The 23,513-nt window shown below is 43.3% G+C and overlaps 1 protein-coding gene across 1 annotated transcript in view; it reads left to right on the top strand.

Moving 5' to 3' along the window:
* Positions 1-18,936, top strand: part of LOC138958380 (heparan-alpha-glucosaminide N-acetyltransferase-like) — a 28,203-nt gene extending 9,267 nt beyond the window's left edge. The window contains exons 6-17 of the mRNA XM_070329511.1: positions 121-175; positions 1,058-1,173; positions 7,273-7,380; positions 7,753-7,904; positions 8,982-9,094; positions 11,648-11,769; positions 12,341-12,467; positions 13,890-13,979; positions 14,847-14,921; positions 15,559-15,629; positions 17,923-18,035; positions 18,598-18,936. Of these exons, the coding sequence (XP_070185612.1) occupies positions 121-175; positions 1,058-1,173; positions 7,273-7,380; positions 7,753-7,904; positions 8,982-9,094; positions 11,648-11,769; positions 12,341-12,467; positions 13,890-13,979; positions 14,847-14,921; positions 15,559-15,629; positions 17,923-18,035; positions 18,598-18,773 (1,318 nt within the window). The 3' untranslated portion in view covers positions 18,774-18,936. The remainder of the gene's footprint in view (positions 1-120; positions 176-1,057; positions 1,174-7,272; positions 7,381-7,752; positions 7,905-8,981; positions 9,095-11,647; positions 11,770-12,340; positions 12,468-13,889; positions 13,980-14,846; positions 14,922-15,558; positions 15,630-17,922; positions 18,036-18,597) is intronic.
* Positions 18,937-23,513: the final 4,577 nt, after the last annotated feature.

A 23,513-nucleotide genomic window follows, 5' to 3' on the forward strand; every position in this document is an offset into this window, starting at 1 on the left:
TTCTGCGTGCTTTTTGGGCGTTTACATTTTTTTTTATATATAATTATATACATGTATATGTGTAATATGCATTGACATGATGTCGTTAATGAAAGCTTCTTTTTCCGTTTTTCTTTGCAGCCGTGGTGTATTTCATAGGATGATCTGCTTCTGGACTGCCGAGAGTGTTATGTCTGTGAGTATAGTATTAGATGCACACTAGTTTCAGCCAGTCCACTTCTTCTTTTCGTTCATTGTTTAAAATAGATGTGGTTGTCGGTTTACAGCCTCCAAACATGTAAGAGATCGAGGTGTCAAGTTAGAGGAAGTCTTGAAAAAAAGTGTCTTACAAGAGAGGAAACCGGCACGGTGGCCTAGTGGTAAGGCGTCCGCCCCGTGGTCGGGAGGTCGTGGGTTCGAACCCCGGCCGGGTCATACAAAAGACTTTAAAATTGGCAATCTAGTGGCTGCTCCGCCTGGCGTCTGGCATTATGGGGTTAGTGCTAGGACTGGTTGGTCCGGTGTCAGAATAATGTGACTGGGTGAGACATGAAGCCTGTGCTGCGACTTCTGTCTTGTGTGTGGCGCACGTTATATGTCAAAGCAGCACCACCCTGATATGGCCCTTCGTGGTCGGCTGGGCGTTAAGCAAACAAACAAACAAGAGAGGAACGGGGGATCCTAAGAAAGTCGTTTCACCATACGTACACATTCTGGTGGTTATTCTATTGTTGCTTTTCGGAAATCCAACAAACAGGAACACATTTTCGCTGAAGTCATCTGCAAAATTCCTTTTGATTACATTAAGTCGCTTTCAGTCTTGATAACTGATCACCGGAAATGTTCATCATATTTGGACGGGAGATGCGAACAGACGACAAACCGCATAAAGTTTCGGTTGGCTGGCAACACAGGCTAAAGGTATGTGTAGTCATCAATGGGATACATGTGTTAAAGGTTTTACTGTTTATATTTTCATCTGAGACAAAAGATATCGTTGCATCAGCTGTGCTCTGATGCGCACTCCATCTTTAATAGGGGTGTTCCACTGTATTTTATCCCAAAAACCATGTGACAGGACTTGGGGCCCCCACCTGCTGTCCACTCCACAGAGGAGAGCACAGGTGAAACCAGCGGCTCAGACAACACCAAGATGAACAAAAAACGTCTGCGGTCGCTGGACACGTTTAGAGGGTAGGTATTGTGAGCTGTACGTGGTCCTATGTCCATCTGTTAAAATCAGAATGCGAAATGAGGAAAATTGACATTTTTTTGTTATTGTGAAGAATTTGAAAATTTTACTGAAACTGATTTTTTATTGTTCAGTAAATTCATCAAAAAGTGGCATGCTAATTTCTTGAAATTTACAAATGTCCTAGAATTTTTAGGAAATTTTTTGAACTCCCCGAGTGAAACAGGAAATTTACAAATTTACTGACATTTTCAGGGATTTTGTAAATGTCCTGGTTTTGAGAATTTACTGTAACATATCCATTCAGCTGCATTTTGTCCCTGTGTAGATTCTGCCAACCGTTTCTGGACTGCTTTCTGTATTTCTGGTGCTCTGGGGATTTTTGTTGTTTTCCCTAGTTTTATCTTATTTTTATTGATATTGGAAGGCATGTGTTGATTTACCTTTGAGTTGATTGTGTTACCGGCACGGTTGGCCTAGTGGTAAGGCGTCCGCCCCATGATCGGGAGGTCGTGGGTTCGAACCCCGGCCGGGTCATACCTAAGACTTTAAAATTGGCAATCTAGTGGCTGCTCCGCCTGGCGTCTGGCATTATGGGGTTAGTGCTAGGACTGGTTGGTCCGGTCTCAGAATAATGTGACTGGGTGAGACATAAAGCCTGTGCTGCGACTTCTGTCTTGTGTGTGGCGCACGTTATATGTCAAAGCAGCACCGCCCTGATATGGCCCTTCGTGGTCGGCTGGGCGTTAAGCAAACAAACAAACAAACAAGTTGATTGTGTTAAAAAGCGTCATCGTTGTGTTCTAAAAGTGTTTCGAATGTGTTCAAGGGGCAAAAGTGAAACATCGTCAACCCATTGTGTTCCGATGCAGGGCCGGACCAAATGAGTTGTAAGGGGGGGGTTCCTCCTTTTTTGGGGGGGGAAATCAGCAAAGTGGCAAAGCCACAAGCGCGCGCCTGCAAAGCGCGCGCCTGCAAAATTTTTGAAAAACGGTTAAAATCTGTGCAATCTGGTGCATTCTGGGCCTTGTTTTGAGGGGTAAGAGCAGCATTGTTTTGGTGCTAAAACTAGTAAAAACAAGAGGCGAAGCCTTCAAGGCTCCCGTAAGAAATCAACAAACAGTAACATAACACAAACTCACTCACTCCGTAACACACACAGAATAGTCAGGTTATAAATACAAGCCACTTTACCTATGCAGCATGGTGACCCTACAATATGCGAAACATGTCGACTGCAGCAGCCTGGTTCTTAAAATAATTCTGACGGTCAACACAGCCAGAAATGCCAACAAAGACAAGAAAGCTGTTGCAAGGTAAGCTTACCAAACGTTACATAGCGAATCATATGATACTGATAGTGCGTAAACAGCAAACAGTAGATCTACAATCAAAGAGAGGATCGAGTCTGGAATGAAACGCGATACAGATCTAGCATTCAAAAACTGTCTTTCACGTTCAAGGAAGTTGTTGCAAAGTACTTAAGACTTACTAAATTGTACAGACAAAACCATGACAGTGCATGTTTTGAATCTGAGGAAAAAATCGTGATCATTTTGACTTTGAGAACAGATTCATTCTGTTTCCTTATATCTGCATGTTCAAGTAAATGGTGGACAGTTTTTTTCGGGCAGAGTAAACTTAACTTGAGACTCTACTGCAAGTCTTGAAATTCACATAAATCGAACCACGAGCAAAGACATCCAAACATTACAGGCACTTTAGATCAACTCATTTCACTAGAGGTGACTGCCAAAGAAACTACAATGTTTGACATCCGTGTCTGCTGAAATAAAAAGAAATTAAAACAAAACGGATTAACAGTAGGTGACACGTTATGAGAGTGGGAGACACTAGATCTGTCTCTGAACTTACCGGGATACGGCTGCAAGATCGACACTGACTGCCGCGCTTTCGACAGCTCTTCCTCGCGTGGACATTGGAAACACGCTGTGCAGATCAAATTGTAGGAAATCTCCCTTTGGTATCTTCTTTATTTACTTTTCTGGAGCTTAGAAACCGAACAACATGAAATCGTCTTCCCCGGCGAATCGGCGAGGTGAGAACTGGACCACAATCCTTCGCGCGACCCCTGACCTGATCTTGACACCTGACCTGCCGTCTGCATGCCAAACACGACACAAACCAGTCAACTGCTTGTACCCCTTCAAAACCCCCCACCACCCGTTTTCTTTGGATACACGCTTTAACTACACACATGCCGACACAATGTTGATCATTGCTTCAATAATTTGAAGATGGTGCTTGAAAATTAACCACGTGAAATGAGTATTTCGGTGTTTAGCCAAAAATGTTAAAGTTTCTACCACAGACATACACACATACATACATACGCACGCACGCACGCACGCACGCACGCACGCACAGACAGACAAAGTTTATCATCGCATAGGCTACACTTACGTGAGCCAAAAAAACAACAACACTCAAAGCAATGTGCATGCTTTTTCCAGGGGTGGGGTTCCGGAACCCCTGGAACCCCCCCCCCCCCCCCCCCCCCCCCCCCCCGGGTCCGGCCCTGCGATGTCAACAGTAAGGTTACTACATGTACATTATTCGCGTTTGCTTAGAACGCACCTCTAATCGTTTTGAATGAGTAAATACGAACGATGTGTCGAAAGCATACAGAGTGAAGTACTATTGTGGAGATTCATTACCTCTGTTGTTGTTGTTGTTTTGTTTTGGGGGTTTACTTTCTTTTGTTGTTGTTGTCACTATTTGAAGGTTTGATTCTTTGTTCTGTTCAGCATTGTAGTTATGAAGGGTACCTCTTCTTCTTCTTCAGCGTTCCAGAATTTTCTGGTTACGTTTGCCCATTTGGGTTCCCCACACTATACTCTGAGAGCATAGTCAGCTTCACTCCGCTTTCGTTGAGTAGGCATGCTGGGTATTTTCGTGTTTCCATTACCCACCGAACTCCGACATGGATTACAGGATCTTTTCCGTGCGTACTTGGTCTTGTGCTTGCGTGTACACACGAAGGGGGTTAAGTCACTAGCCCGTCCAGGGTACCTTACAATGCGTCCTATGGGCAGTTCAGCATTGCCTAGTCGTGTGGCTTATCAATCTTGTTAATCCCCCTGTGTGCTCTTGTCATCTGCATTTATGTCGTTCGGCGTCGGCAGATGGCAAAACGTCAAAGAGTTCTCTTAAATCTTCGAAAACTGCGCCATCGTTTCAGCAGATCTTTGAGAGAAACAAATCACGGGTTAGGGAAAGGTAACACCAGGGACAGCCTTAAAATTCTGAAAAATCCCAATACTTTGATGGCAATTTGTGCAAAATTTTTTAAACAAAATTGCAACATCCTTGGATCTGCTACTGCTATCTCTTCTTTTCCACATGCTCTACACCTCCACGTTACAACTGTAGTACTGTGTGAAATAGCACTACAGTTGTTGTCTCCCTTCCACTGTTCAGATGTTTTATTCTGTACTTGTTTGAACTAATAGTGTTTTGTGCTACAGTAAATTATTTCCCTTGAACCATGTTTGAATATCAGGTGAGCTCGAGGGGATCCACTTTGAAAAGTTTACTACCTCCTTTTTTGAAGATAAGTACACCAAGCTGTAAATTGATTGCAGAAATCCCATCCTTTTGTATTTGTTAAAAGTTTGCATTAAATTTGATAAGAGTTGATAATTATATTTGAGCTAAAAGGATATTTTGTTCAGTCAAAAATTATTGCAGAAGCACTCAGAATTATTTGGAACTTTGGTGCGGCGTATTGATATGTGAAAATCATCTTGCCGGTACGGTTGCACTACTTTTAACTGGGAAAAGGTGACAGGCAGGGGAAATTTTGGTGTCCCTGAAACATCATTGTTGTATCAATGATTGTGGAGTCCTGCTTGTAGCAGGTATGTAAAACATTTTATTGATGATTAGTTCAAGTGTTTATAATCGTTTGGGTGTGGAAAATGACAGAGTATTCTAGAAACTTATTATTTTTTGAGTGCAGCCATGCACCCATTTTTTGCACCGGTATGCTAAGTTTTGAATAGGCATAGATCTACATGTTTCAAAGCACTTGAATGATTTTGTAGAATACTTAGAATTGTCAGCATAATTTGTATGTTGGACATTCTGTTATTTGTGGAAAACATAGAAATTGGATTTTGATTTAAATCTAAATTCAAAACGAATTAGCACTGAACATGTGTATGACGTCACTACCGGAAGTAGTCGTCCGTGTCGCAGTAAGTTGCTGCAGTTGTTAAATGCTTTCAGTATATGATTGATGCTGTGGACAAGTGAAGAGCATTGCTGGTTCTATACTAGATCTGATAGTGATAGAACAGAAGTTGTTGCATTTTTGACATGAGATGATGTCTTAAGAGAAAATAATCTTTCCTTGAAAAAGGGTAGAATTCTTTTAGTGAGTTTTAATGATCTCATTGTTGTGAATTATGGTGAATCTAGACCTCACATTTTCTTGAAGAAAATGGTAATCGCGCGTAAGGACTAGACTGTAATTATGCACATGTAGTATTTCTAGTATTCAAGATACTCAAGGCTGCATTATGGCAGGGAGACTTGTGATTTTAGAAAGAAACCTGCTCACAAAAACATTGTTCACAGTATTGTACGTTGCTATGGATACGAGATTGTCCAGCCACTGCTCTTCAGTTGTATTCAGTACTGTTAATGACGTAAAAGTACGTTAGTATTTAGTATGAGAGTATGATTTTGAGAAGAAGCCGTTAGTTTTACATTTTAATCTTTATAAGGAAACAGGAAACATGATTGATTGAAAGGGTCATGTATTGAGGATAGAATAACTTTTGTTGGTTGGAATTGAAGTTGAAGTTAGGATTTTAGGTTATAACATTTAAGGTTTTATAAAGTTTTGCAAGTAGAATAAGTACTTGAAGAAGTAATTCACAGTGTGTTTTGATGTTGGAAACATATTTTTTGTCATGAAACCGTACACACCCGCACACACATATCAACACACATGCATACACAAACCACATACATGAAACATCAAGAAGTGTATTGTTTTGTTTGTTTAGACCAGCAAACATTGAGGTAACACATAGATAATGGTGTTGTGATATTTGTGTGTTACAGGATTCAGTTCTGGTCAGAGTTGTAGTCAGAGTTTTCTTTTAGAGTTTTTTAGGGTTGGAATATAGAATCAGAGTTTTTGGATTGAAATTAGAGTTCTACTTTATTGTTTACATCGAGAAAATAAAACAAAGAAAAGAAACAACAGACTTGTAGTTTGCCACTTGCGGATGAAAGGCGCACACATGATCCCACCCTTCAATGTAGCAATGAACTCACCCGAGTTGGTTACACAACCACTAGAAAACAGAAAGAGAGAATGCTTTATGTCCTACAGGCTAAATATTTCGCCTCTAAAGGACAAGATATGGGTTATATGATACGTGTTTTACGCCCTCACGGCTTTTGATGAGATACAAAAGTGCATGCGTGTTTAGGTGGTATCGGCCATCTGCACTTATGGCAGAATGACCAAGATCGTTTACGTGCCATTGTGGTGACACGGGGGTGGGACATGGCTTCCGTATCTGGGTCTGCACATAAAGTTGACCCGTGTCCGCCCCGGCCCGAATTCGAACCTGCGACCTTCCGATCACAAGTCCAGTGCTCTACCTGAGCTACCGGGCCCCCATCCGCTAGTACTTTGACCTAATGATCTTTAACAGTGGACAGACAGATAAACACTTACAATACAAATAATGCACTAAGCTTGGGAACACCTTGCATGTCGCTAGCCATGACGTAATGAATCAATGCTTGTGTGTGATGTGCGTGTGTGCAGAATTAGCTTGACCATCATGATCTTTGTGAACTACGGGGGCAGACAGTACTGGATGTTGAACTAAGCTTGGGAACACCTTGCATGTCGCTAGCCATGACGTAATGAATCAATGCTTGTGTGTGATGTGTGTGTGTGCAGAATTAGCTTGACCATCATGATCTTTGTGAACTACGGGGGCAGACAGTACTGGATGTTGAACTAAGCTTGGGAAAAACCTTGCATGTCGCTAGCTAGTCAATGATCAATGACGAAATGAATCAATGCTTGTGTGTGATGTGCTTGTGTGCAGAATTAGCTTGACCATCATGATCTTTGTGAACTACGGGGGCGGACAGTACTGGGTGTTCTCTCACTCTATCTGGAACGGCTTGACCGTGGCTGACCTTGTCTTCCCGTGGTACGTCCGTTTGCTTACAGGACACGATGACACTGCAGTAGTGTAGTCCCCCTTGTCAAACTGGCTCCGTGGAGGTTGTCTGCATTCAGCGCTGAGCTATCATACCGCAATGGTTGAAACACATGTGTATCTTTAAACCTATTAAATTTAGCTCCAACTCATCCCTGTGCTTCTGACGGTAATAATTAGATGACTTGACACACACGCACACACACACACACACACACACACACACACACACACACACACACACACACACACACACACACTCTCTCTCTCTCTCTTTAATAGCAACAGGTTTGTATGTTAATGTTTCAATTAAATCTACTGATTGAGTCTGACAATAAAGCAACACGATTTTATCCATTTCAGGTTAGTGTACATCATGGGTACAGCCATGATGCTCAGTTTTCAAGGACAGCTGCGACGGGAAGTTCCAAAGATCAACATGTTCTGGAAAATCCTGCGACGGTCCATGATTCTCTTCGCTCTGGGTCTGCTCATCAACTCAGATGGAGATGATGGTGAGATCACTGGGATGGTGTGGGGGGGGGGGTTATGTGTTATATGTTATGTGGACACGCGCTGGCCGGTCAGGGTGGAGGTCAGGGCCCTCAATGGATCCACACAGCTCACGCCCCCGTCATGCAGGTGTTATTCCTCTTTATGAGCCTCTCCTGAGATGATGGTAAGAACACTGGTATGGGGGTGGGGGGGGGATGTGGGATGTGTTACATGATATGTATTGTATAACCTAACTCCCAAAACAGGTAGCCTGCCAACGTTCCAAAATTCAGAATCAAAAAACAAAAATGATGTTATTGGAATGTTCAATTTATGACAAAGCAAAACGTGACTTTCACAGTACTGCGACGCAGCGGTCTTTTAATCAAACAGACAGAGAAACACTTATGATACAGACAGAGAAACACTTATGATACAGACAGACAAACACTTATGATACAGACAGACAAACACTTATGATACAGACAGACAAACACTTATGATACAGACAGACAAACACTTATGATACAGACAGACAAACACTTATGATACAGACAGACAAACACTTATGATACAGACAGACAAACACTTATGATACAGACAGACAAACACTTATGATACAGACAGACAAACACTTATGATACAGACAGACAGACAAACACTTATGATACAGACAGACAGACAAACACTTATGATACAGACAAGAGCCGTTAACGATAACCGTATTGTAGGCCTATAACCGTTACTAACTGAAGTCCAAGAAGTAAACACTCAATGTGATCCTCATAACTTACAGCATTTGCATACGGATGCATTTATACATACTAGTGCTCGAAATAATCGAATTACGCTTGGAGGCAAAGCCAGTCAAACAGCCTGATTTTGGACAACGTTTTAAGAAAAATCTGCTTTGCTTAGCACAACTGTTCTCAAAAGCCCAAAGTCCTCTCATAGCCATTAAACGTTGGAGCTATAAATAACCCAGTGCTCAAGGCAGAACACTCTGTAGAGAAGCTGTTGTGACAAGGGAGATTACCGTCACATGTAGTTTTAGTATTTTTAGACCCCTTTATCACATCGATCTTCGTGTTTTGCAGGGCTGGACTTGAGTGAGTTCAGAATACCTGGGGTGCTGCAGAGGTTTGCAATCACCTATCTCATTGTTGCCAGCGTACACCTCGTCTTTGCAAGGACCTATGATGAACATCGGGTTCGTACTAACTAACCAACCAACTGAGCAGTATCTTGTCATAATGGGCGGTTCTGGTGAGGTTATGCCCCTTCTTTCTTTCGGCTGGTAACAGGCGGAACCTCGCGGCAAGATCACACGAGAAAGGAAAACAATGTGCATTGGTCCCAAATAGCATGTCGCTTTGGTAACAGTTCGTGTGTAAGTCGTGCATTTTATACTTTTTCTTTATTTGGTGTTTAAAGGTCCTTGTCTACATTTTTATACCGAAATCGCCATTTGACCATTAAAATGCAGAGTCTATTATCTACAAATATCCAGAATACACCCCCTTTCGATCAGGAAAGACGAAGCCAGTGTAGCCGTTTCAAAATTCATTGTAGTATTCCAGCGTAGTACTCATAGTAGGATATCCTTATTTGCAAAATGCCAAGCGCAAAACTCCTCTCAAATCCCGTGCATTTCGTGCGTTTAAAAAAAAGCGTGAACAGCGCTCCAGTGTCAAACTGTTGCTGCACTTGTTTGGGCGTGGCTAGAAGCATAGTGACATGAATTTGATTGGTCAGTATTTTTAGGCAAAGCACGTGTTCTCAGCAAACAGAAAACAAAATATTGGAAGCGTGAGTCACGCTACCCAAAAATAAAAAATAAATTACATTTTTTTCTGTAACTTTTTTCCCCATGGTTCATTCATCATCTGACATAACTTTTTAGCGAAATCTAACCATAAGATTATTGAAAAAAAATGTAGACGACCACCTTTAACGTCGTTTTCAACCGTTCAAGGTTATATCGCGACGGGGAAAAGAGGGGGGGGGGGAGGGGGGGGGTGGGATAGAGCCACTTGTTAATTGTTTCTTGTTCACAAAAGCACTAATCAAAAAATTGCTCCAGGGGCTTGCAACGTAGTACAATATATGACCTTACTGGGAGAATGCAAGTTTCCAGTACAAAGGACTTAACATTTCTTACATACTGCTTGACTAAAATCTTTACAAACATTGACTATATTCTATACAAGAAACACTTAACAAGGGTAAAAGGAGAAACAGAATCCGTTAGTCGCCTCTTACCACATGCTGGGGAGCATCGGGTCATTTTATATGGTAACAAGAGGCGAAGCCTTCAAGGCTCACGTAAGAAATCGACAAACAGTAACACAAACTCAATCACTCCGTCACACATACACACACACAGTAAGCATAAGTGATACGGTGCAAGAGTCAGTACGAGACACTAGATCTAGATCTGTCTGTCTGCAGCCTACTTACGGGGGCACGACTGCCAGATGGCCAGAATGATTGACACTGCGCTTTCGACAGCGCTTCCTCGCGCAGACACTGGAAACACGCTGTGCAGATTAACCTGTAGGAAATCTGCTTTGGTATCTTCTTTATCTATTTTTCTGGAGCTACAAAACCGAACAATGTGAAATCATGAGTCGTCTTCTCCGAATCGGCGAACTGCAGCTCGGTGATAACTGTATCTATACCACAATCCTTCACGCGATCTGAGGCTAACCTTGACCCCTGACCTGGTCTACATACCACACACGACACAAACCAGTCGGCTGTTTTTACCCCCCCCCCCAAAAAAACAAAAAAAAACCACCACCCGTTTTCTTTGGATACACACTTTAACTACATACGTGCCGACGAAATGGTGATCATTGCTTCAATACTTTGAAGCTGTTGCTTGAATAATAACCAGGTAAAATGAGTATGTCGGTGTTCAGTCAAATGTTAAAGTTTCTACCACAGACATACATACATACGCACGCACGCACAGACAGACAAAATTTAGCATCGCATAGGCTACACTTACATGAGCCAAAAAGACAATGGTAACAGGCGGAACCGCGCGGCAAGATCACAGGAGTTGTCTCGCCTTATCACCCCAGAAGCGCTCATTGCTTGTCTATTGTATTGAACATGTCTGTTTCCGTCTTCTGCATCATACCATTATGTTCTGTGCATTGCATGACAAAATGTAAACAAACTGTCTGATTAAACATTTATAAAGAAAACAAAATAACCAAACAACCACCCAACCGACTAACCAATCATTAATCAACTGAACCAACGAACAACCAGTATTTTATTCAGTTATGTTTTATGTCTTATTTCATGAGTTTTGTCGAGAACAGATTACTTCTGGGGCTGTGCTTGAACAGGTTTCTTGTCGTTGTTGTTGTTGTTGTTGTTGTTTTTGTTGGTGTGTGTGTTTGTGTGTGTGTGTGTGTGTGCACATGTGTGTGTGTGTGTGTGTGTGTGTGTGTGTTGTGTGTGTGTGTGTGTGTTGTGTGTGCGTGCGGGCGCGCGTGCGTGTATGTGTCAGTGTACCCGCATTGGTGTACTGATTGCAGATTATTATTATTATTATTGTGGTCATTTGCGATTTGTTTTGTTATACATGTATGATGATTTAAATATTGATCACATATCATCTATGTTTTTGTTTCTTTTATTAGGTCGTATATTTATTTATCTATTTTCTCTCATTCTTTCTTTCTTTCTTTCTTTCTTTCTTTCTTTATTTATTTGGTCAATGTCGTTTTTGTCTTCCCATGAGCAGTATGGGAGGTTTGCAGCTATAAGGGACATCACTGAGTTCTGGCCGGAGTGGGTGTTGTACCTGATCCTAATTGCCATTCACACAATCATCACCTTCAGGATGCAGGTACCAGGCTGCCTCACGTAAGTTTCATTCTACACATGATAGCCATTCACACAATCATCACCTTCAGGATGCAGGTACCAGGCTGCCTCACGTAAGTTTCATTCTACACATGATAGTCATTCACACAATCATCACCTTCACGATGCAGGTACCAGGCTGCCCCACGTAAGTTTCATTCTACACATGGTAGCGATTCACATCATCATCACCTTCACAATGCAGGTACCAGGCTGCCCCACGTAAGTTTCATTCTACACATGGTAGCGATTCACATCATCATCACCTTCACAATGCAGGTACCAGGCTGCCCCACGTAAGTTTCATTCTACACACGTATTACAACTACCACTGCTACTGCTACTATTACCACTACTACTATTACTACTACTACTGATAATGATACTACAACTACTACTACCACTACTACTACTACCACTACCACCACCACCACCACCACCACTACTAGAAACTTTGACAAGCAGTCTTTGCCATGAAAAGACACCTGCAATGTGGGGACACGTTTGGCTGTTCCCAAGGACGTCCTCTCATGTTAGGGACCAATCATGGTTGTGTTTGTGTTTCGCCCAGAGGTTACCTGGGTGCGGGGGGAGATGCAGAACACGGTCAGCATAGGAACTGCACAGGTGGGGCAGCCGGCTACATCGACAGGCAGGTGTTTGGGAACAGTCACATTTTTCAGAACCCTACCTGCAAGGTACAATCATGTTGGCATGTACGTGTACACAGATGGTAGTCTGGAAGACTCGGGTAAAGCTTTAGTCATGTCAGCATCTGGTGCAGGCTAATCAACTTGTGTGTGAACAGCTTTTGTGAACAAAAAGAAAAAAGAAAAAAGTGTAGCAACAACGATATTTACAGTGTATTCGTGTTGCTTCCCCCTCCCCCCCCCCCCCCCCTTTTTTTTTTTTTTTTACATTTAGTCAATTGCAAGTTTTGACTAAATGTTTTAACATAGAGGGGGAATCGAGACGAGGGTCGTGTGTGTGTGTGTGTGTGTGTGTGTGTGTGTGTTTGTTTGTGTGTGTGTGTGTGTGTGTGTGTATGTGTCACGTGTATGTGTGTGTGTGTGAGTGTGTGTGCGTGTGTGTGTGTCTGTCTGTCTGTGCGTGTGTGTGTGTGTAGAGCGATTCAGACTAAACTACTGGACCGATCTTTATGAAATTTTACATGAGAGTTCCTGGTAATGATATCCCCGGACGTTTTTTTTCTTTTTTTCGATAAATGTCTTTGATGACGTCATATCCGGCTTTTTGTAAAAGTTGAGGCAGCACTGTCACACCCTCATTTTTCAATCAAATTGATTGAAATTTTGGCCAAGCAATCTTCGACGAAGGCCGGATTTTGGTATTGCATTTCAGCTTGGTGGCTTAAAAATTAATTAATGACTTTGGTCATTAAAAATCTGAAAATTGTATAAAAAAAAAGATTTTAAAACGATCCAAATTTACGTTCATCTTATTCTTCATCATTTTCTGATTCCAAAAACATATAAATATGTTATATTTGGATTAAAAACAAGCTCTGAAAATTAAAAATATAAAAATTATGATCAAAATTAAATTTTCGAAATCAATTTAAAAACTTTCATCTTATTCCTTGTCGGTTCCTGATTCCAAAAACATATAGATATGATATGTTTGGATTAAAAACACGCTCAGAAAGTTAAAACGAAGAGAGGTACAGAAAAGCGTGCTATCCTTCTCAGCGCAACTACTACCCCGCTCTTCTTGTCAATTTCACTGCCTTTGCCACGAGCGGTGGACTGACGATGCTACGAGTATACGGTCTTGCTGAAAAATTGCAGTGCGTTCAGTTTCATTCTGTGAGTTCGACAGCTTGTTGTATTTTCGCCTTACGCGACTTGTTATTTATTTAACATATACCAGAAGGCAGTGTATGTTTACACATGGAAAAGAAAAGAAAACATAATAAGTACATGACATAATGAAATGTAAAAGCACAGGCCAGACTGAAAGAGAGGAACGATGCATTAGACAGACAATGATCGTGAATAATTATACTCAATTATTAGTGACAGTTCACCCTGTACGTATGGGGTTTCTTTCCGAGGCCCTTGTACCTTTCAAAGATTTGACCGACTTCTAAATGTCGACAGGAGGTATACCGCATTCGACTGCCGCGGCATGACCCGTGCGGGCTGCTGGGAACTCTGACCTCTGTGTTCATCTGCTTCCTGGGTTTACAGGTATGAACAATTGTCAATTGGTGTCAAAAACAGAAACTTTTTCTTTATTTGGTGTTTAACGTCGTTTTCAACCACGAAGGTTATATCGCGACGGTACAGAAACAGGTATGAACATTGTCAATTGGTGTCAAAAGCAGAAACAGGTACGAACATTGTCAAATGGTGTCAAAAGCAGAAACAGGTACGAACATTGTCAAATGGTGTCAAAAGCAGAAACAGGTACGAACATTGTCAAATGGTGTCAAAAGCAGAAACAGGTACGAACATTGTCAAATGGTGTCAAAAGCAGAAACAGGTACGAACATTGTCAAATGGTGTCAAAAGCAGAAACAGGTATGAACATTGACAAATGGTGTCAAAAGCAGAAACAGGTACGAACATTGTCAAATGGTGTCAAAAGCAGAAATAGGTATGAACATTGGCAATTGGTGTTAAAAGCAGGAAAAAAACCATGAGTCACATTTGGTAATGGTGGAGAAAAAAAATTAAATACAAAGGACTTCATTTTGTTGTTATTTTGGCATATATATGGGGAAAAAGTCTAACCGTCCATCTTCCATCCATCTTTTTGTCCATTTGTTCATCCGGCACTCTGTCTGTTGAATAGACGGTGTTGGGAGATAACTCTGTCAGGTTTGTATGGGTTGTGAAAGAGTATCTTATTCTCTTGTAGTGAGACAAACTTTCCCACGTGACGTTACATATGGCTATGCCAGTCACTAGTAAGGGGTGTGCCTGAAACACGTGGGCAAGGAACACGTGTGGAAAGTTTTCCTCAATTAAAACAAGAGTATTCGCTTTTTCACAACCTATACAAAACCGACAAAGTTATTTCTGGAGAGCGTCTATTGTCGATGTGTGTTGCAGGCAGGCAAAATACTGTTTATCCACAAGGACTGGGTACAACGATGTATACGCTTCCTCATCTGGGGCATCGTGCTGGTGAGTTGTCATCTTGGTGCAGGGAATGGGGCATGCCACTGCTGTATGTTTTTTCTTTTGATGATTTTTTTTTGAATTTTTTTTAAACTCAGCTAATATTTAGCAAAGGGGCAGAGAGTTACTTTAAGATTTGAGTAAGCGCTCTAAATCATACAAGACATAGCCAATGTAAGAGGAGGAAAATCGATTGTTCTTTCAATGCTTCTTTTTTCTCTCAGGTGCCAGGAGATTGGTTCTGCATAACTCTCAGTAATTACTCTTGTTGCACATGCTGTATGCATTCAGAGCGCCTACGTCCCTTTGTTTCACATATCTTAGCTCGACTACTTCAGATGTCTCTGTGTTTGGATATAGAGGTATGCATTATACACTTTCTACATCAAACCAAACACTGTACATAAGGTTCTTCCCATTGTAGTTTCTTTGATCAAACTCAAATGTTTTGGGCAAATAGCTCATTTAGCTCTGTATTGTTTGATTATTTTTAATCTGTGAATTCCAGGTAAAACTAATTTAGTTTAGCACACTAAAACACTAGTGTTCCTTTTCTTTGGACTTTTGAAAATGATTGGGGAAAACATGTGTCGAAATGTGTTTAAATTAATGTCCTCGCATTTATACTTTTTTTGTGTTTCAGGGCTTGATAGCTGGAATCTTGTGTAAGTTTTCAAAAAATGATGGATGGATTCCGATCAACAAAAACTTGTGGTGAGTACCTGTTATCTGTTATCTGAACACAGTTTTATCTGGACTTCCTGGCGACCGGCACGGTTGGCCTAGTGGTAAGGCGTCCGCCCCGTGATCGGGAGGTCGTGGGTTCGAACCCCGGCCGGGTCATACCTAAGACTTTAAAATTGGCAATCTAGTGGCTGCTCCGCCTGGCGTCTGGCATTATGGGGTTAGTGTAGAGTAATCGGATTCTTGTAATCGGTTTCGGTTTGGCCAAATCAGGCTATGTGTGGACTTCACCCGGCTCAATGAGAAAGTCCAGAGAGAGAACTTTCCACTGCCAACGACAGACCAGCTTTTAGCAAGGATTTTGGGAGCGAAAGTCTTTTCAAAGCTTGACAGCAACGGTGGCTTCTACCAGATTCCACTCGATGAGGAATCTCAAGAACTCACTACTTTTATCACACCGTTTGGGAGGTTCTGTTTCAAATGTTTACCTTTCGGGATCTGTTCGGGCCCAGAAATCTTTCATCGAGAGATGACGCACATCCTCGCCGGGGTACCGGGTGTCATTGTTGACATTGACGACGTTCTCATTTTTGGGAAAGACCAAGAAGAACACGACCAGAGACTCAAGATGGTTCTGCAGAAACCCAAGGAGGCAGGCGTCACACTCAACGAAAAGTGTGCCTTCTCACTCCACACTGTCAAGTTCTTAGGTCATCTCATCTCACCGGAAGGCATTGAGATCGATCCCGCGAAAGTGGAAGCCATCATTACCAACTTTCCCAAGCCAACAAACATCACAGAGTTACGGCGCTTTCTGGGCATGGTAAACCACGTTGGAAAGTTTGCTCCAAACCTCGCGGAGACAACAGAACCCCTCCGACAACTTCTACACAAAGACAATGATTGGATCTGGAATGAGAAACAGGAATCTTCATTTCAAACTCTGAAGCAGCAGCTGAGTTCCGCACCAGTGCTTGCTCATTACAGTCCTGAGAAGCCAACAAAAGTGTCAGCAGATGCATCTTCCTTTGGCATGGGAGGAGTTCTTCTACAAAAGGAAGAAGACGAATGGAGACCCGTCTTCTATGCATCAAGAGCCCTCACTAGCACGGAACAAAGATATGGCACAAGTGGAGAAAGAAGCTTTGGCCATGACTTGGTGTTGCGAAAAGTTCAGAGACTTCCTCGTTGGACTATCAAGATTCGTGATTGAAACAGACCACAAACCCTTGTTAGCCCTCATGCAAACCAAGCTACTGGACGAGTTGACTCCGCGAATACAACGCTTCAGAATGAGAATGATGCACTTTTCCTACGACGTGATCTACACATCAGGAAAGAATCTCACGACTGCTGACACACTGTCTCGGGCCCCTGGGAGTGTTCCTGCTGAACAGGATCGCCAAATGGAGTTTGAGACACCAAGGCATGTCCAGCAAGTTATTGAGAGTCTTCCAGCGACGGACCAGCGTCTTGACAAAATCAAACTCAAGCAAAGCACAGACGAAACCTGCAGCAAGATCATCGAATTTTGCAAAGTAGATCATTGGCCGGAACATGCAAAGAAGAACCATGTGCTGAAACAGTATTGGACAGCAAGAAACGATCTGACAGTCGTGCAAGGAATTCTTCTCTACCAAAGTAGACTGGTTATTCCCAGCGAGATGAGAAAAGATATCCTGCAACGTCTTCACGGAGGTCATCAAGGTAGGCCTATAGTCAAATGCAGAGCACTTGCCAGAAGCAGCGTCTGGTGGCCAGGATTGTCCAACGATCTGGAAACAATGATACAAAACTGCAGCGATTGTGAGAAGGAACGAATTCTACCGCTAGAGCCTTTGAGACCTAGTAGTACACCTGAGTATCCATGGCAACGCATAGGGACGGATCTGTTCGAATGGAAGGGTCACCAATATTTGCTGGCTGTGGATTACTACTCACGCTGGATTGAAATCGCTCACCTGACACAGACAACCTCTTCCGCAATAATCCAGCATCTGAAATCCATCTTCGGTCGCCACTGAGGCAATATATTAATGATCGTCAAACCTAATCTCACATTATAGCCAGATTTGTCCCGTCAGTGTTCTGGTTCAGTTTGTTTTGGTTTGGTTTGGTTTGGTTCAGTTTTGTCAGAGAAACTTTTATCTAAACTTGGATGGCCACTTTTAAATGACTGTTTTCCTAAAGACTCCGCGTGTGTGTGTGTGTGTGTGTGTGTGTGTGTGTGTGTGTGTGTGTTTGTGCATGTGCCGGTGTGTGCGTATGTTGGTGCGTGCGTGCGTGTGTGCGTGCGTGTGTGCCTCTATGTACAATGTTTCAGGTCTCTCTCCTTTGTCATTGCACTGGCTGGAATGGCGTTTGTCCTGCTAGCTTTCCTTTACCTGTTGATTGACGTCTGCAAGATTTGGAGTGGAGCACCTTTCTACTTCCCAGGTGAGATTGTAAGCTACTCTCTGAATACTGAATCAACCAGACTGGTGCAATGGTCTAGTGGTCACGGTGTGGCGTTTGAGCTTGAAAGTTTGGGGATCGAGTCCCGGCTGCGCCTGGTGGGTAACGACTTATCACAGAAGATTTTACTGATCTACCAGGTCAAAATATGTGTAGACATGGTTGTGCCTTATGAGACCTAGCTATTCCTCTTTGTGTGTACACACGAGCAGAAGGCCAAATACGCGCGAAAAAAACACCAATAATCTGTTTCGAAGTTATGTGGATAAAGTTAGAGACAAACAAAAATACCTAGCCAAAGCCAAAATCTGTCCAAACGTTTGAAGGTGAGTTTTAGTGTTGTGCAGTTATGCTGATGTGCGTGTGTGTCTTGTAGTTGTTCTTGTGTGTGTGTGTGTGTGTGTGTGTGTGTGTATGTGTGTGTGTGTGTGTGTGTGTGTGTGTGTGTGTGGGTGTGTGTGTGTGTGTGTGTGGTTGTTGTTTGTTGTTGTTGTTGTCTATACTGCTAACAGATCACATGTAAGCAACCCATGGTGTATTTCAGGTATGAACCCAATTGTTGTGTACGTTGGCCACGAACTGCTGACCGGTCGGTTCCCTGTGTCGTTTGACGTGGTGGTCACTCACCCCGCCCAGCTGGCCATGAACCTGTGGGGAGCAACGTTCTGGGTCCTGGTGGCCTTGTATCTCTTGAACAAAGGAATCCTGATAACTGTCTGATGACGATTTTTATGTTTCGTGGGTCTCTTGTTTCTTTATTTCTTTCTTCTGCACATGTACATAGTTCCGATCCTCAATATTTTCTCATTCCTTTACTTTTCTGGTACTCTGACTCAGTCGAACCTGTCAATAACGTCCACCCGGGCAAGAGGCCGACAAAAACTGGTCTGATGATGATTTTAATGTTTCTTTGGTTTCTTGTTTCTGTATTTCTTTCGCCTGCACATATGTGCATAGTCTATCCTCAATATTTTCTCATTCCTTTACTCTTCCAGTACTCTAATACAGTCGAACCTGTCAATAACAAAGGGACTGACAAAACTGTTCGTCATAGACATGTGATCGCTATATGGGAATTCTTTAGGGGGGGGGGGGGGGGGGATCGTCGGTGATCTTATGAAATGGTCGCCAGGGCAGGTGGTTGTTATCCAGAGGTGGTCGCCAGGGCAGGTGGTTGTTATCGAGAGGTAGTCGCCAGGGCAGGTGGTTGTTATTAAGAGGTTGGTCGCCAGGGCAGGTGGTTGTTATCGAGAGGTGGTCGCCAGGGCAGGTGCTTGTTATCAAGAGGTGGTCGCCAGGGCAGGTGCTTGTTATCGAGATGTGGTCGCCAGGGCAGGTGCTTGTTATCGAGAGGTGGTCGCCAGAGCAGGTGGTTGTTATCAAAAGGTGGTCGCCAGGGCTGGTGGTTGTTATCGAAAGGTGGTTGCCAGGGCAGGTGGTTGTTATCGAGAGGTGGTCGCCAGAGCAGGTGGTTGTTATCGAGAGGTGGTCGCCAGAGCAGGTGGTTGTTATCGAGAGGTGGTCGCCAGGGCAGGTGATTGTTATCGAGAGGTGGTCACTCGGGCAGGTGGTTGTTATCGAGAGGTGGTCGCCAGGGCAGGTGCTTGTTATCAAGAGGTGGTCGCCAGGGCAGGTGCTTGTTATCGAGATGTGGTCGCCAGGGCAGGTGCTTGTTATCGAGAGGTGGTCGCCAGAGCAGGTGGTTGTTATCAAAAGGTGGTCGCCAGGGCTGGTGGTTGTTATCGAAAGGTGGTTGCCAGGGCAGGTGGTTGTTATCGAGAGGTGGTCGCCAGAGCAGGTGGTTGTTATCGAGAGGTGGTCGCCAGAGCAGGTGGTTGTTATCGAGAGGTGGTCGCCAGGGCAGGTGATTGTTATCGAGAGGTGGTCACTCGGGCAGGTGGTTGTTATCGAGAGGTGGTCGCCAGGGCAGGTGGTTGTTATCGAGAGGTGGTCGCCAGAGCAGGTGGTTGTTATCGAGAGGTGGTCGCCAGAGCAGGTGGTTGTTATCGAGAGGTGGTCGCCAGGGCAGGTGATTGTTATCGAGAGGTGGTCGCCAGGGCAGGTGGTTGTTATCGAGAGGTGGTCACCAGGGCAGGTGGTTGTTATCGAGAGGTGGTCACTCGGGCAGGTGGTTGTTATCGAGAGGTGGTCGCCAGGGCAGGTGGTTGTTATCGAGAGGTGGTCACTCGGGCAGGTGCTTGTTATCAAGAGGTGGTCGCCAGGGCAGGTGCTTGTTATCGAGAGGTGGTCGCCAGGGCAGGTGCTTGTTATCGAGAGGTGGTCGCCAGGGCAGGTAGATGTTATCAAATGGTGGTCGCCAGGGCTGGTGGTTGTTATCAAGAGGTGGTCGCCAGGGCAGGTGGTTGTTATCGAGAGGTGGTCGCCAGAGCAGGTGGTTGTTATCGAGAGGTGGTCGCCAGAGCAGGTGGTTGTTATCGAGAGGTGGTCACCAGGGCAGGTGATTGTTATCGAGAGGTGGTCACTCGGGCAGGTGGTTGTTATCGAGAGGTGGTCACCAGGGCAGGTGGTTGTTATCGAGAGGTGGTCACTCGGGCAGGTGGTTGTTATCGAGAGGTGGTCGCCAGGGCAGGTTGTTATCGAGAGGTGGTCACCAGGGCAGGTGGTTGTTATCGAGAGGTGGTCACTCGGGCAGGTGGTTGTTATCGAGAGGTGGTCGCCAGGGCAGGTGGTTGTTATCGAGAGGTGGTCACTCGGGCAGGTGGTTGTTATCGAGAGGTGGTCGCCAGGGCAGGTGCTTGTTATCAAGAGGTGGTCGCCAGGGCAGGTGCTTGTTATCAAGAGGTGGTCGCCAGGGCAGGTGCTTGTTATCAAGAGGTGGTCGCCAGGGCAGGTGGTTGTTATCGAGAGGTGGTCGCCAGGGCAGGTGGTTGTTATCGAGAGGTGGTCACCAGGGCAGGTGGTTGTTATCGAGAGGTGGTCACCAGGGCAGGTGGTTGTTATCGAGAGGTGGTCGCCAGGGCAGGTTTGACAGTAACATGCTTTCTACAGTACATCCGATTGGTATTGCAGAATCGACTGATCATGATTCCATGTATACCGTTGACTGTTTGCAAGTGTACAGAATCAATCAATAGTATACATACCTAATGTTTATGTTTGCCTGGGTTGAATATTTACAAATCAGTATTGTTTAACAGCATTGCCTAAAGTAATAAAGTTTGAGAAGTGTTATTGCAAGGTAAAACAACTTTTAATTAACATTAAGAGCTCCATGTTTTTGTGTTCAACAGAGTAGACGATTTAAAGAATGCGTGAGTGTTTTACCTCGTGAAAAAACAGAACATTTAAAATGACATCGTTATGTGCTTGACATTATGATTTTGAAATGACATGTAACGTTGCTTGCAGTGCCTTAATCTTAAATATTATGTGAGCACACAAAAATTACATTTTCTACTGATGACTGACATTGCTGATATCTTCGTGTGTACTTGTGTCTGTCTGTCTGATCGTCTGTGTTGCTGAGGTACTACTGTCAACTGATAATTGGCAGTACACGTATTCTGTCCTTTGTAATGTAAACATTTCCTGGTTGATTTTGGGACTCCGATGTGTTTCAGTGCGATGATATTTTAATTACGCTTTTGTACTGCTTGCTGAGTGACCGAGTTCTTATGGGAGTGAGGTATAGATTACACTTGTTTTGCAGAATGGCTGACACGATTACTGGTGTGTGTGTGTGTGTGTGTGTGAGAGAGAGAGAGAGAGAGAGAGTTTGACAGAGAGAGACAGAGCTGGTCATGAGTTTGACTGCATAAACACACGTGAGCACCTGCTCATGTCCAGATCAATGCTTACACCAATGGTGGAAGTGGGAGATAATGAATGTTTTTCATGTATATGTGATGATTGCAAAATCTACCTGAGATTTGGTTATTTGCTTGCTTTGTTAACATTGTAAAGAAAGATTTGCTTGGATTGTAACAACTTGGTCATAAAAAAATCAAGAAAATGACTTCTGCTGCTTACAATGGTATTGGCAAACAGATTCGGGAGGGGGGGGGGGGGGGCGCGGGCGAGGAGGACAATGGGTGGTTTAAGTGAGTACTCTCTTGTGTTGCGGGTTCCTTACTCGTCCCAATAAAGAATGATGCTTATCGGTAACTCTACCATGAGTAACTGTGTGTTTTTTGGCAGCAAGGTGCGTGCCAAAGGGCAGATCATTCTGTGGTTGTAGCATGTGCGTCTACTTTTTGAATTCCAGTTGTAGATCCCTCGAAGTCAATAAGGAAGCGTTTGAGCTGTATGTGTTAGACAAGTTCGCTCAAGATTTGACCACCTGCTGTCTTAAAGCAATGCCAGGGCATCTCCACTTCGTTTATCAACCAGACTGGTGTCATGTCTGGAGAAAAATCAAAGCCTGGAAGTGTATGGAGTTTAAAAGCTAAAGCTTCGACAACTTTTTGTTTTCTGTGTAAAGCCAAACTAATGGTCTAACACTGATGTACTCAGGTGAGTCAATAATTAGGGAATCAAATGCTTTATAACAAAGGTGCACAAACCATGCAGTCTCAAACACCATGTTAATTATCAACAACAACAAAAGCACCTTTTAAAAAGTTTATTGAAAATTTCCCTCTTGCATACAATAGTCATGAGAATCACATTTTAATGACATCTGAACAAATCCCAAGCAGAAGCAAATTTACAACATTTTCTCACAGCACACAAAATTTAAATGACACAATTTCCCCCTTCTGCTCTATGCATCACGGCAAGTTTATATCACAAATCTTCCAATATGTTTCCAATATGTTTTATGAAAAACTGATTTACATGCGATTCAAAACAAAACAAATGATTTAACCATTAAACAGTTCAGCTGTAGAATGCATGTGTTACAGGTACTGTGCTGTTCTCAGACATTCGGTCAGTAGGACCTGGATTGAAAGTAAGGTATAGGTCAAAAAGCCGTTTATTATATAAAAAAAAGTCATGGTCATAAGACCACCTGCATGTCAAAACTATCGGACGGTTGACCGGCCAGGGATCACAGCAATGCGTCAGATCGAAAATGCATGCATTAGTGACCGAAGACCAAGGTCTGAGAACAGCACAACATGAACGATTCATGTATGGAGACCCACTTGGAAAAACGTGCAGTGCATGTGCTCATTCCTTTAAACAATCTGAATTGATAGAATGACAGGCATGTAGTAAGTATTGCATTTAGTGTTTTGAAACAGACTGTGTTCTCATGACATATTGCATAACTAAGCAATACCAAGCATAAAAAAAACAATTTTTGTTCACAGATGTTTCTGCTGACAACACTGCATCAATACAAACAAAAAACACAAAAGGGGCAACCTACCCTACTTGATGTGAACACTTGCGAAAGAAAGAGACATAGGACACCTATGTGCATGTGCACATAAAAGGATTCCAAATTCGCCACAGAAGATTATTGGGCTTGGAACTGCTGCATGACACTGTCGC

The sequence above is a fragment of the Littorina saxatilis genome, linkage group LG2 (assembly GCF_037325665.1).
Source record: "Littorina saxatilis isolate snail1 linkage group LG2, US_GU_Lsax_2.0, whole genome shotgun sequence".
Taxonomy (NCBI): Eukaryota; Metazoa; Mollusca; class Gastropoda; order Littorinimorpha; family Littorinidae; genus Littorina; species Littorina saxatilis.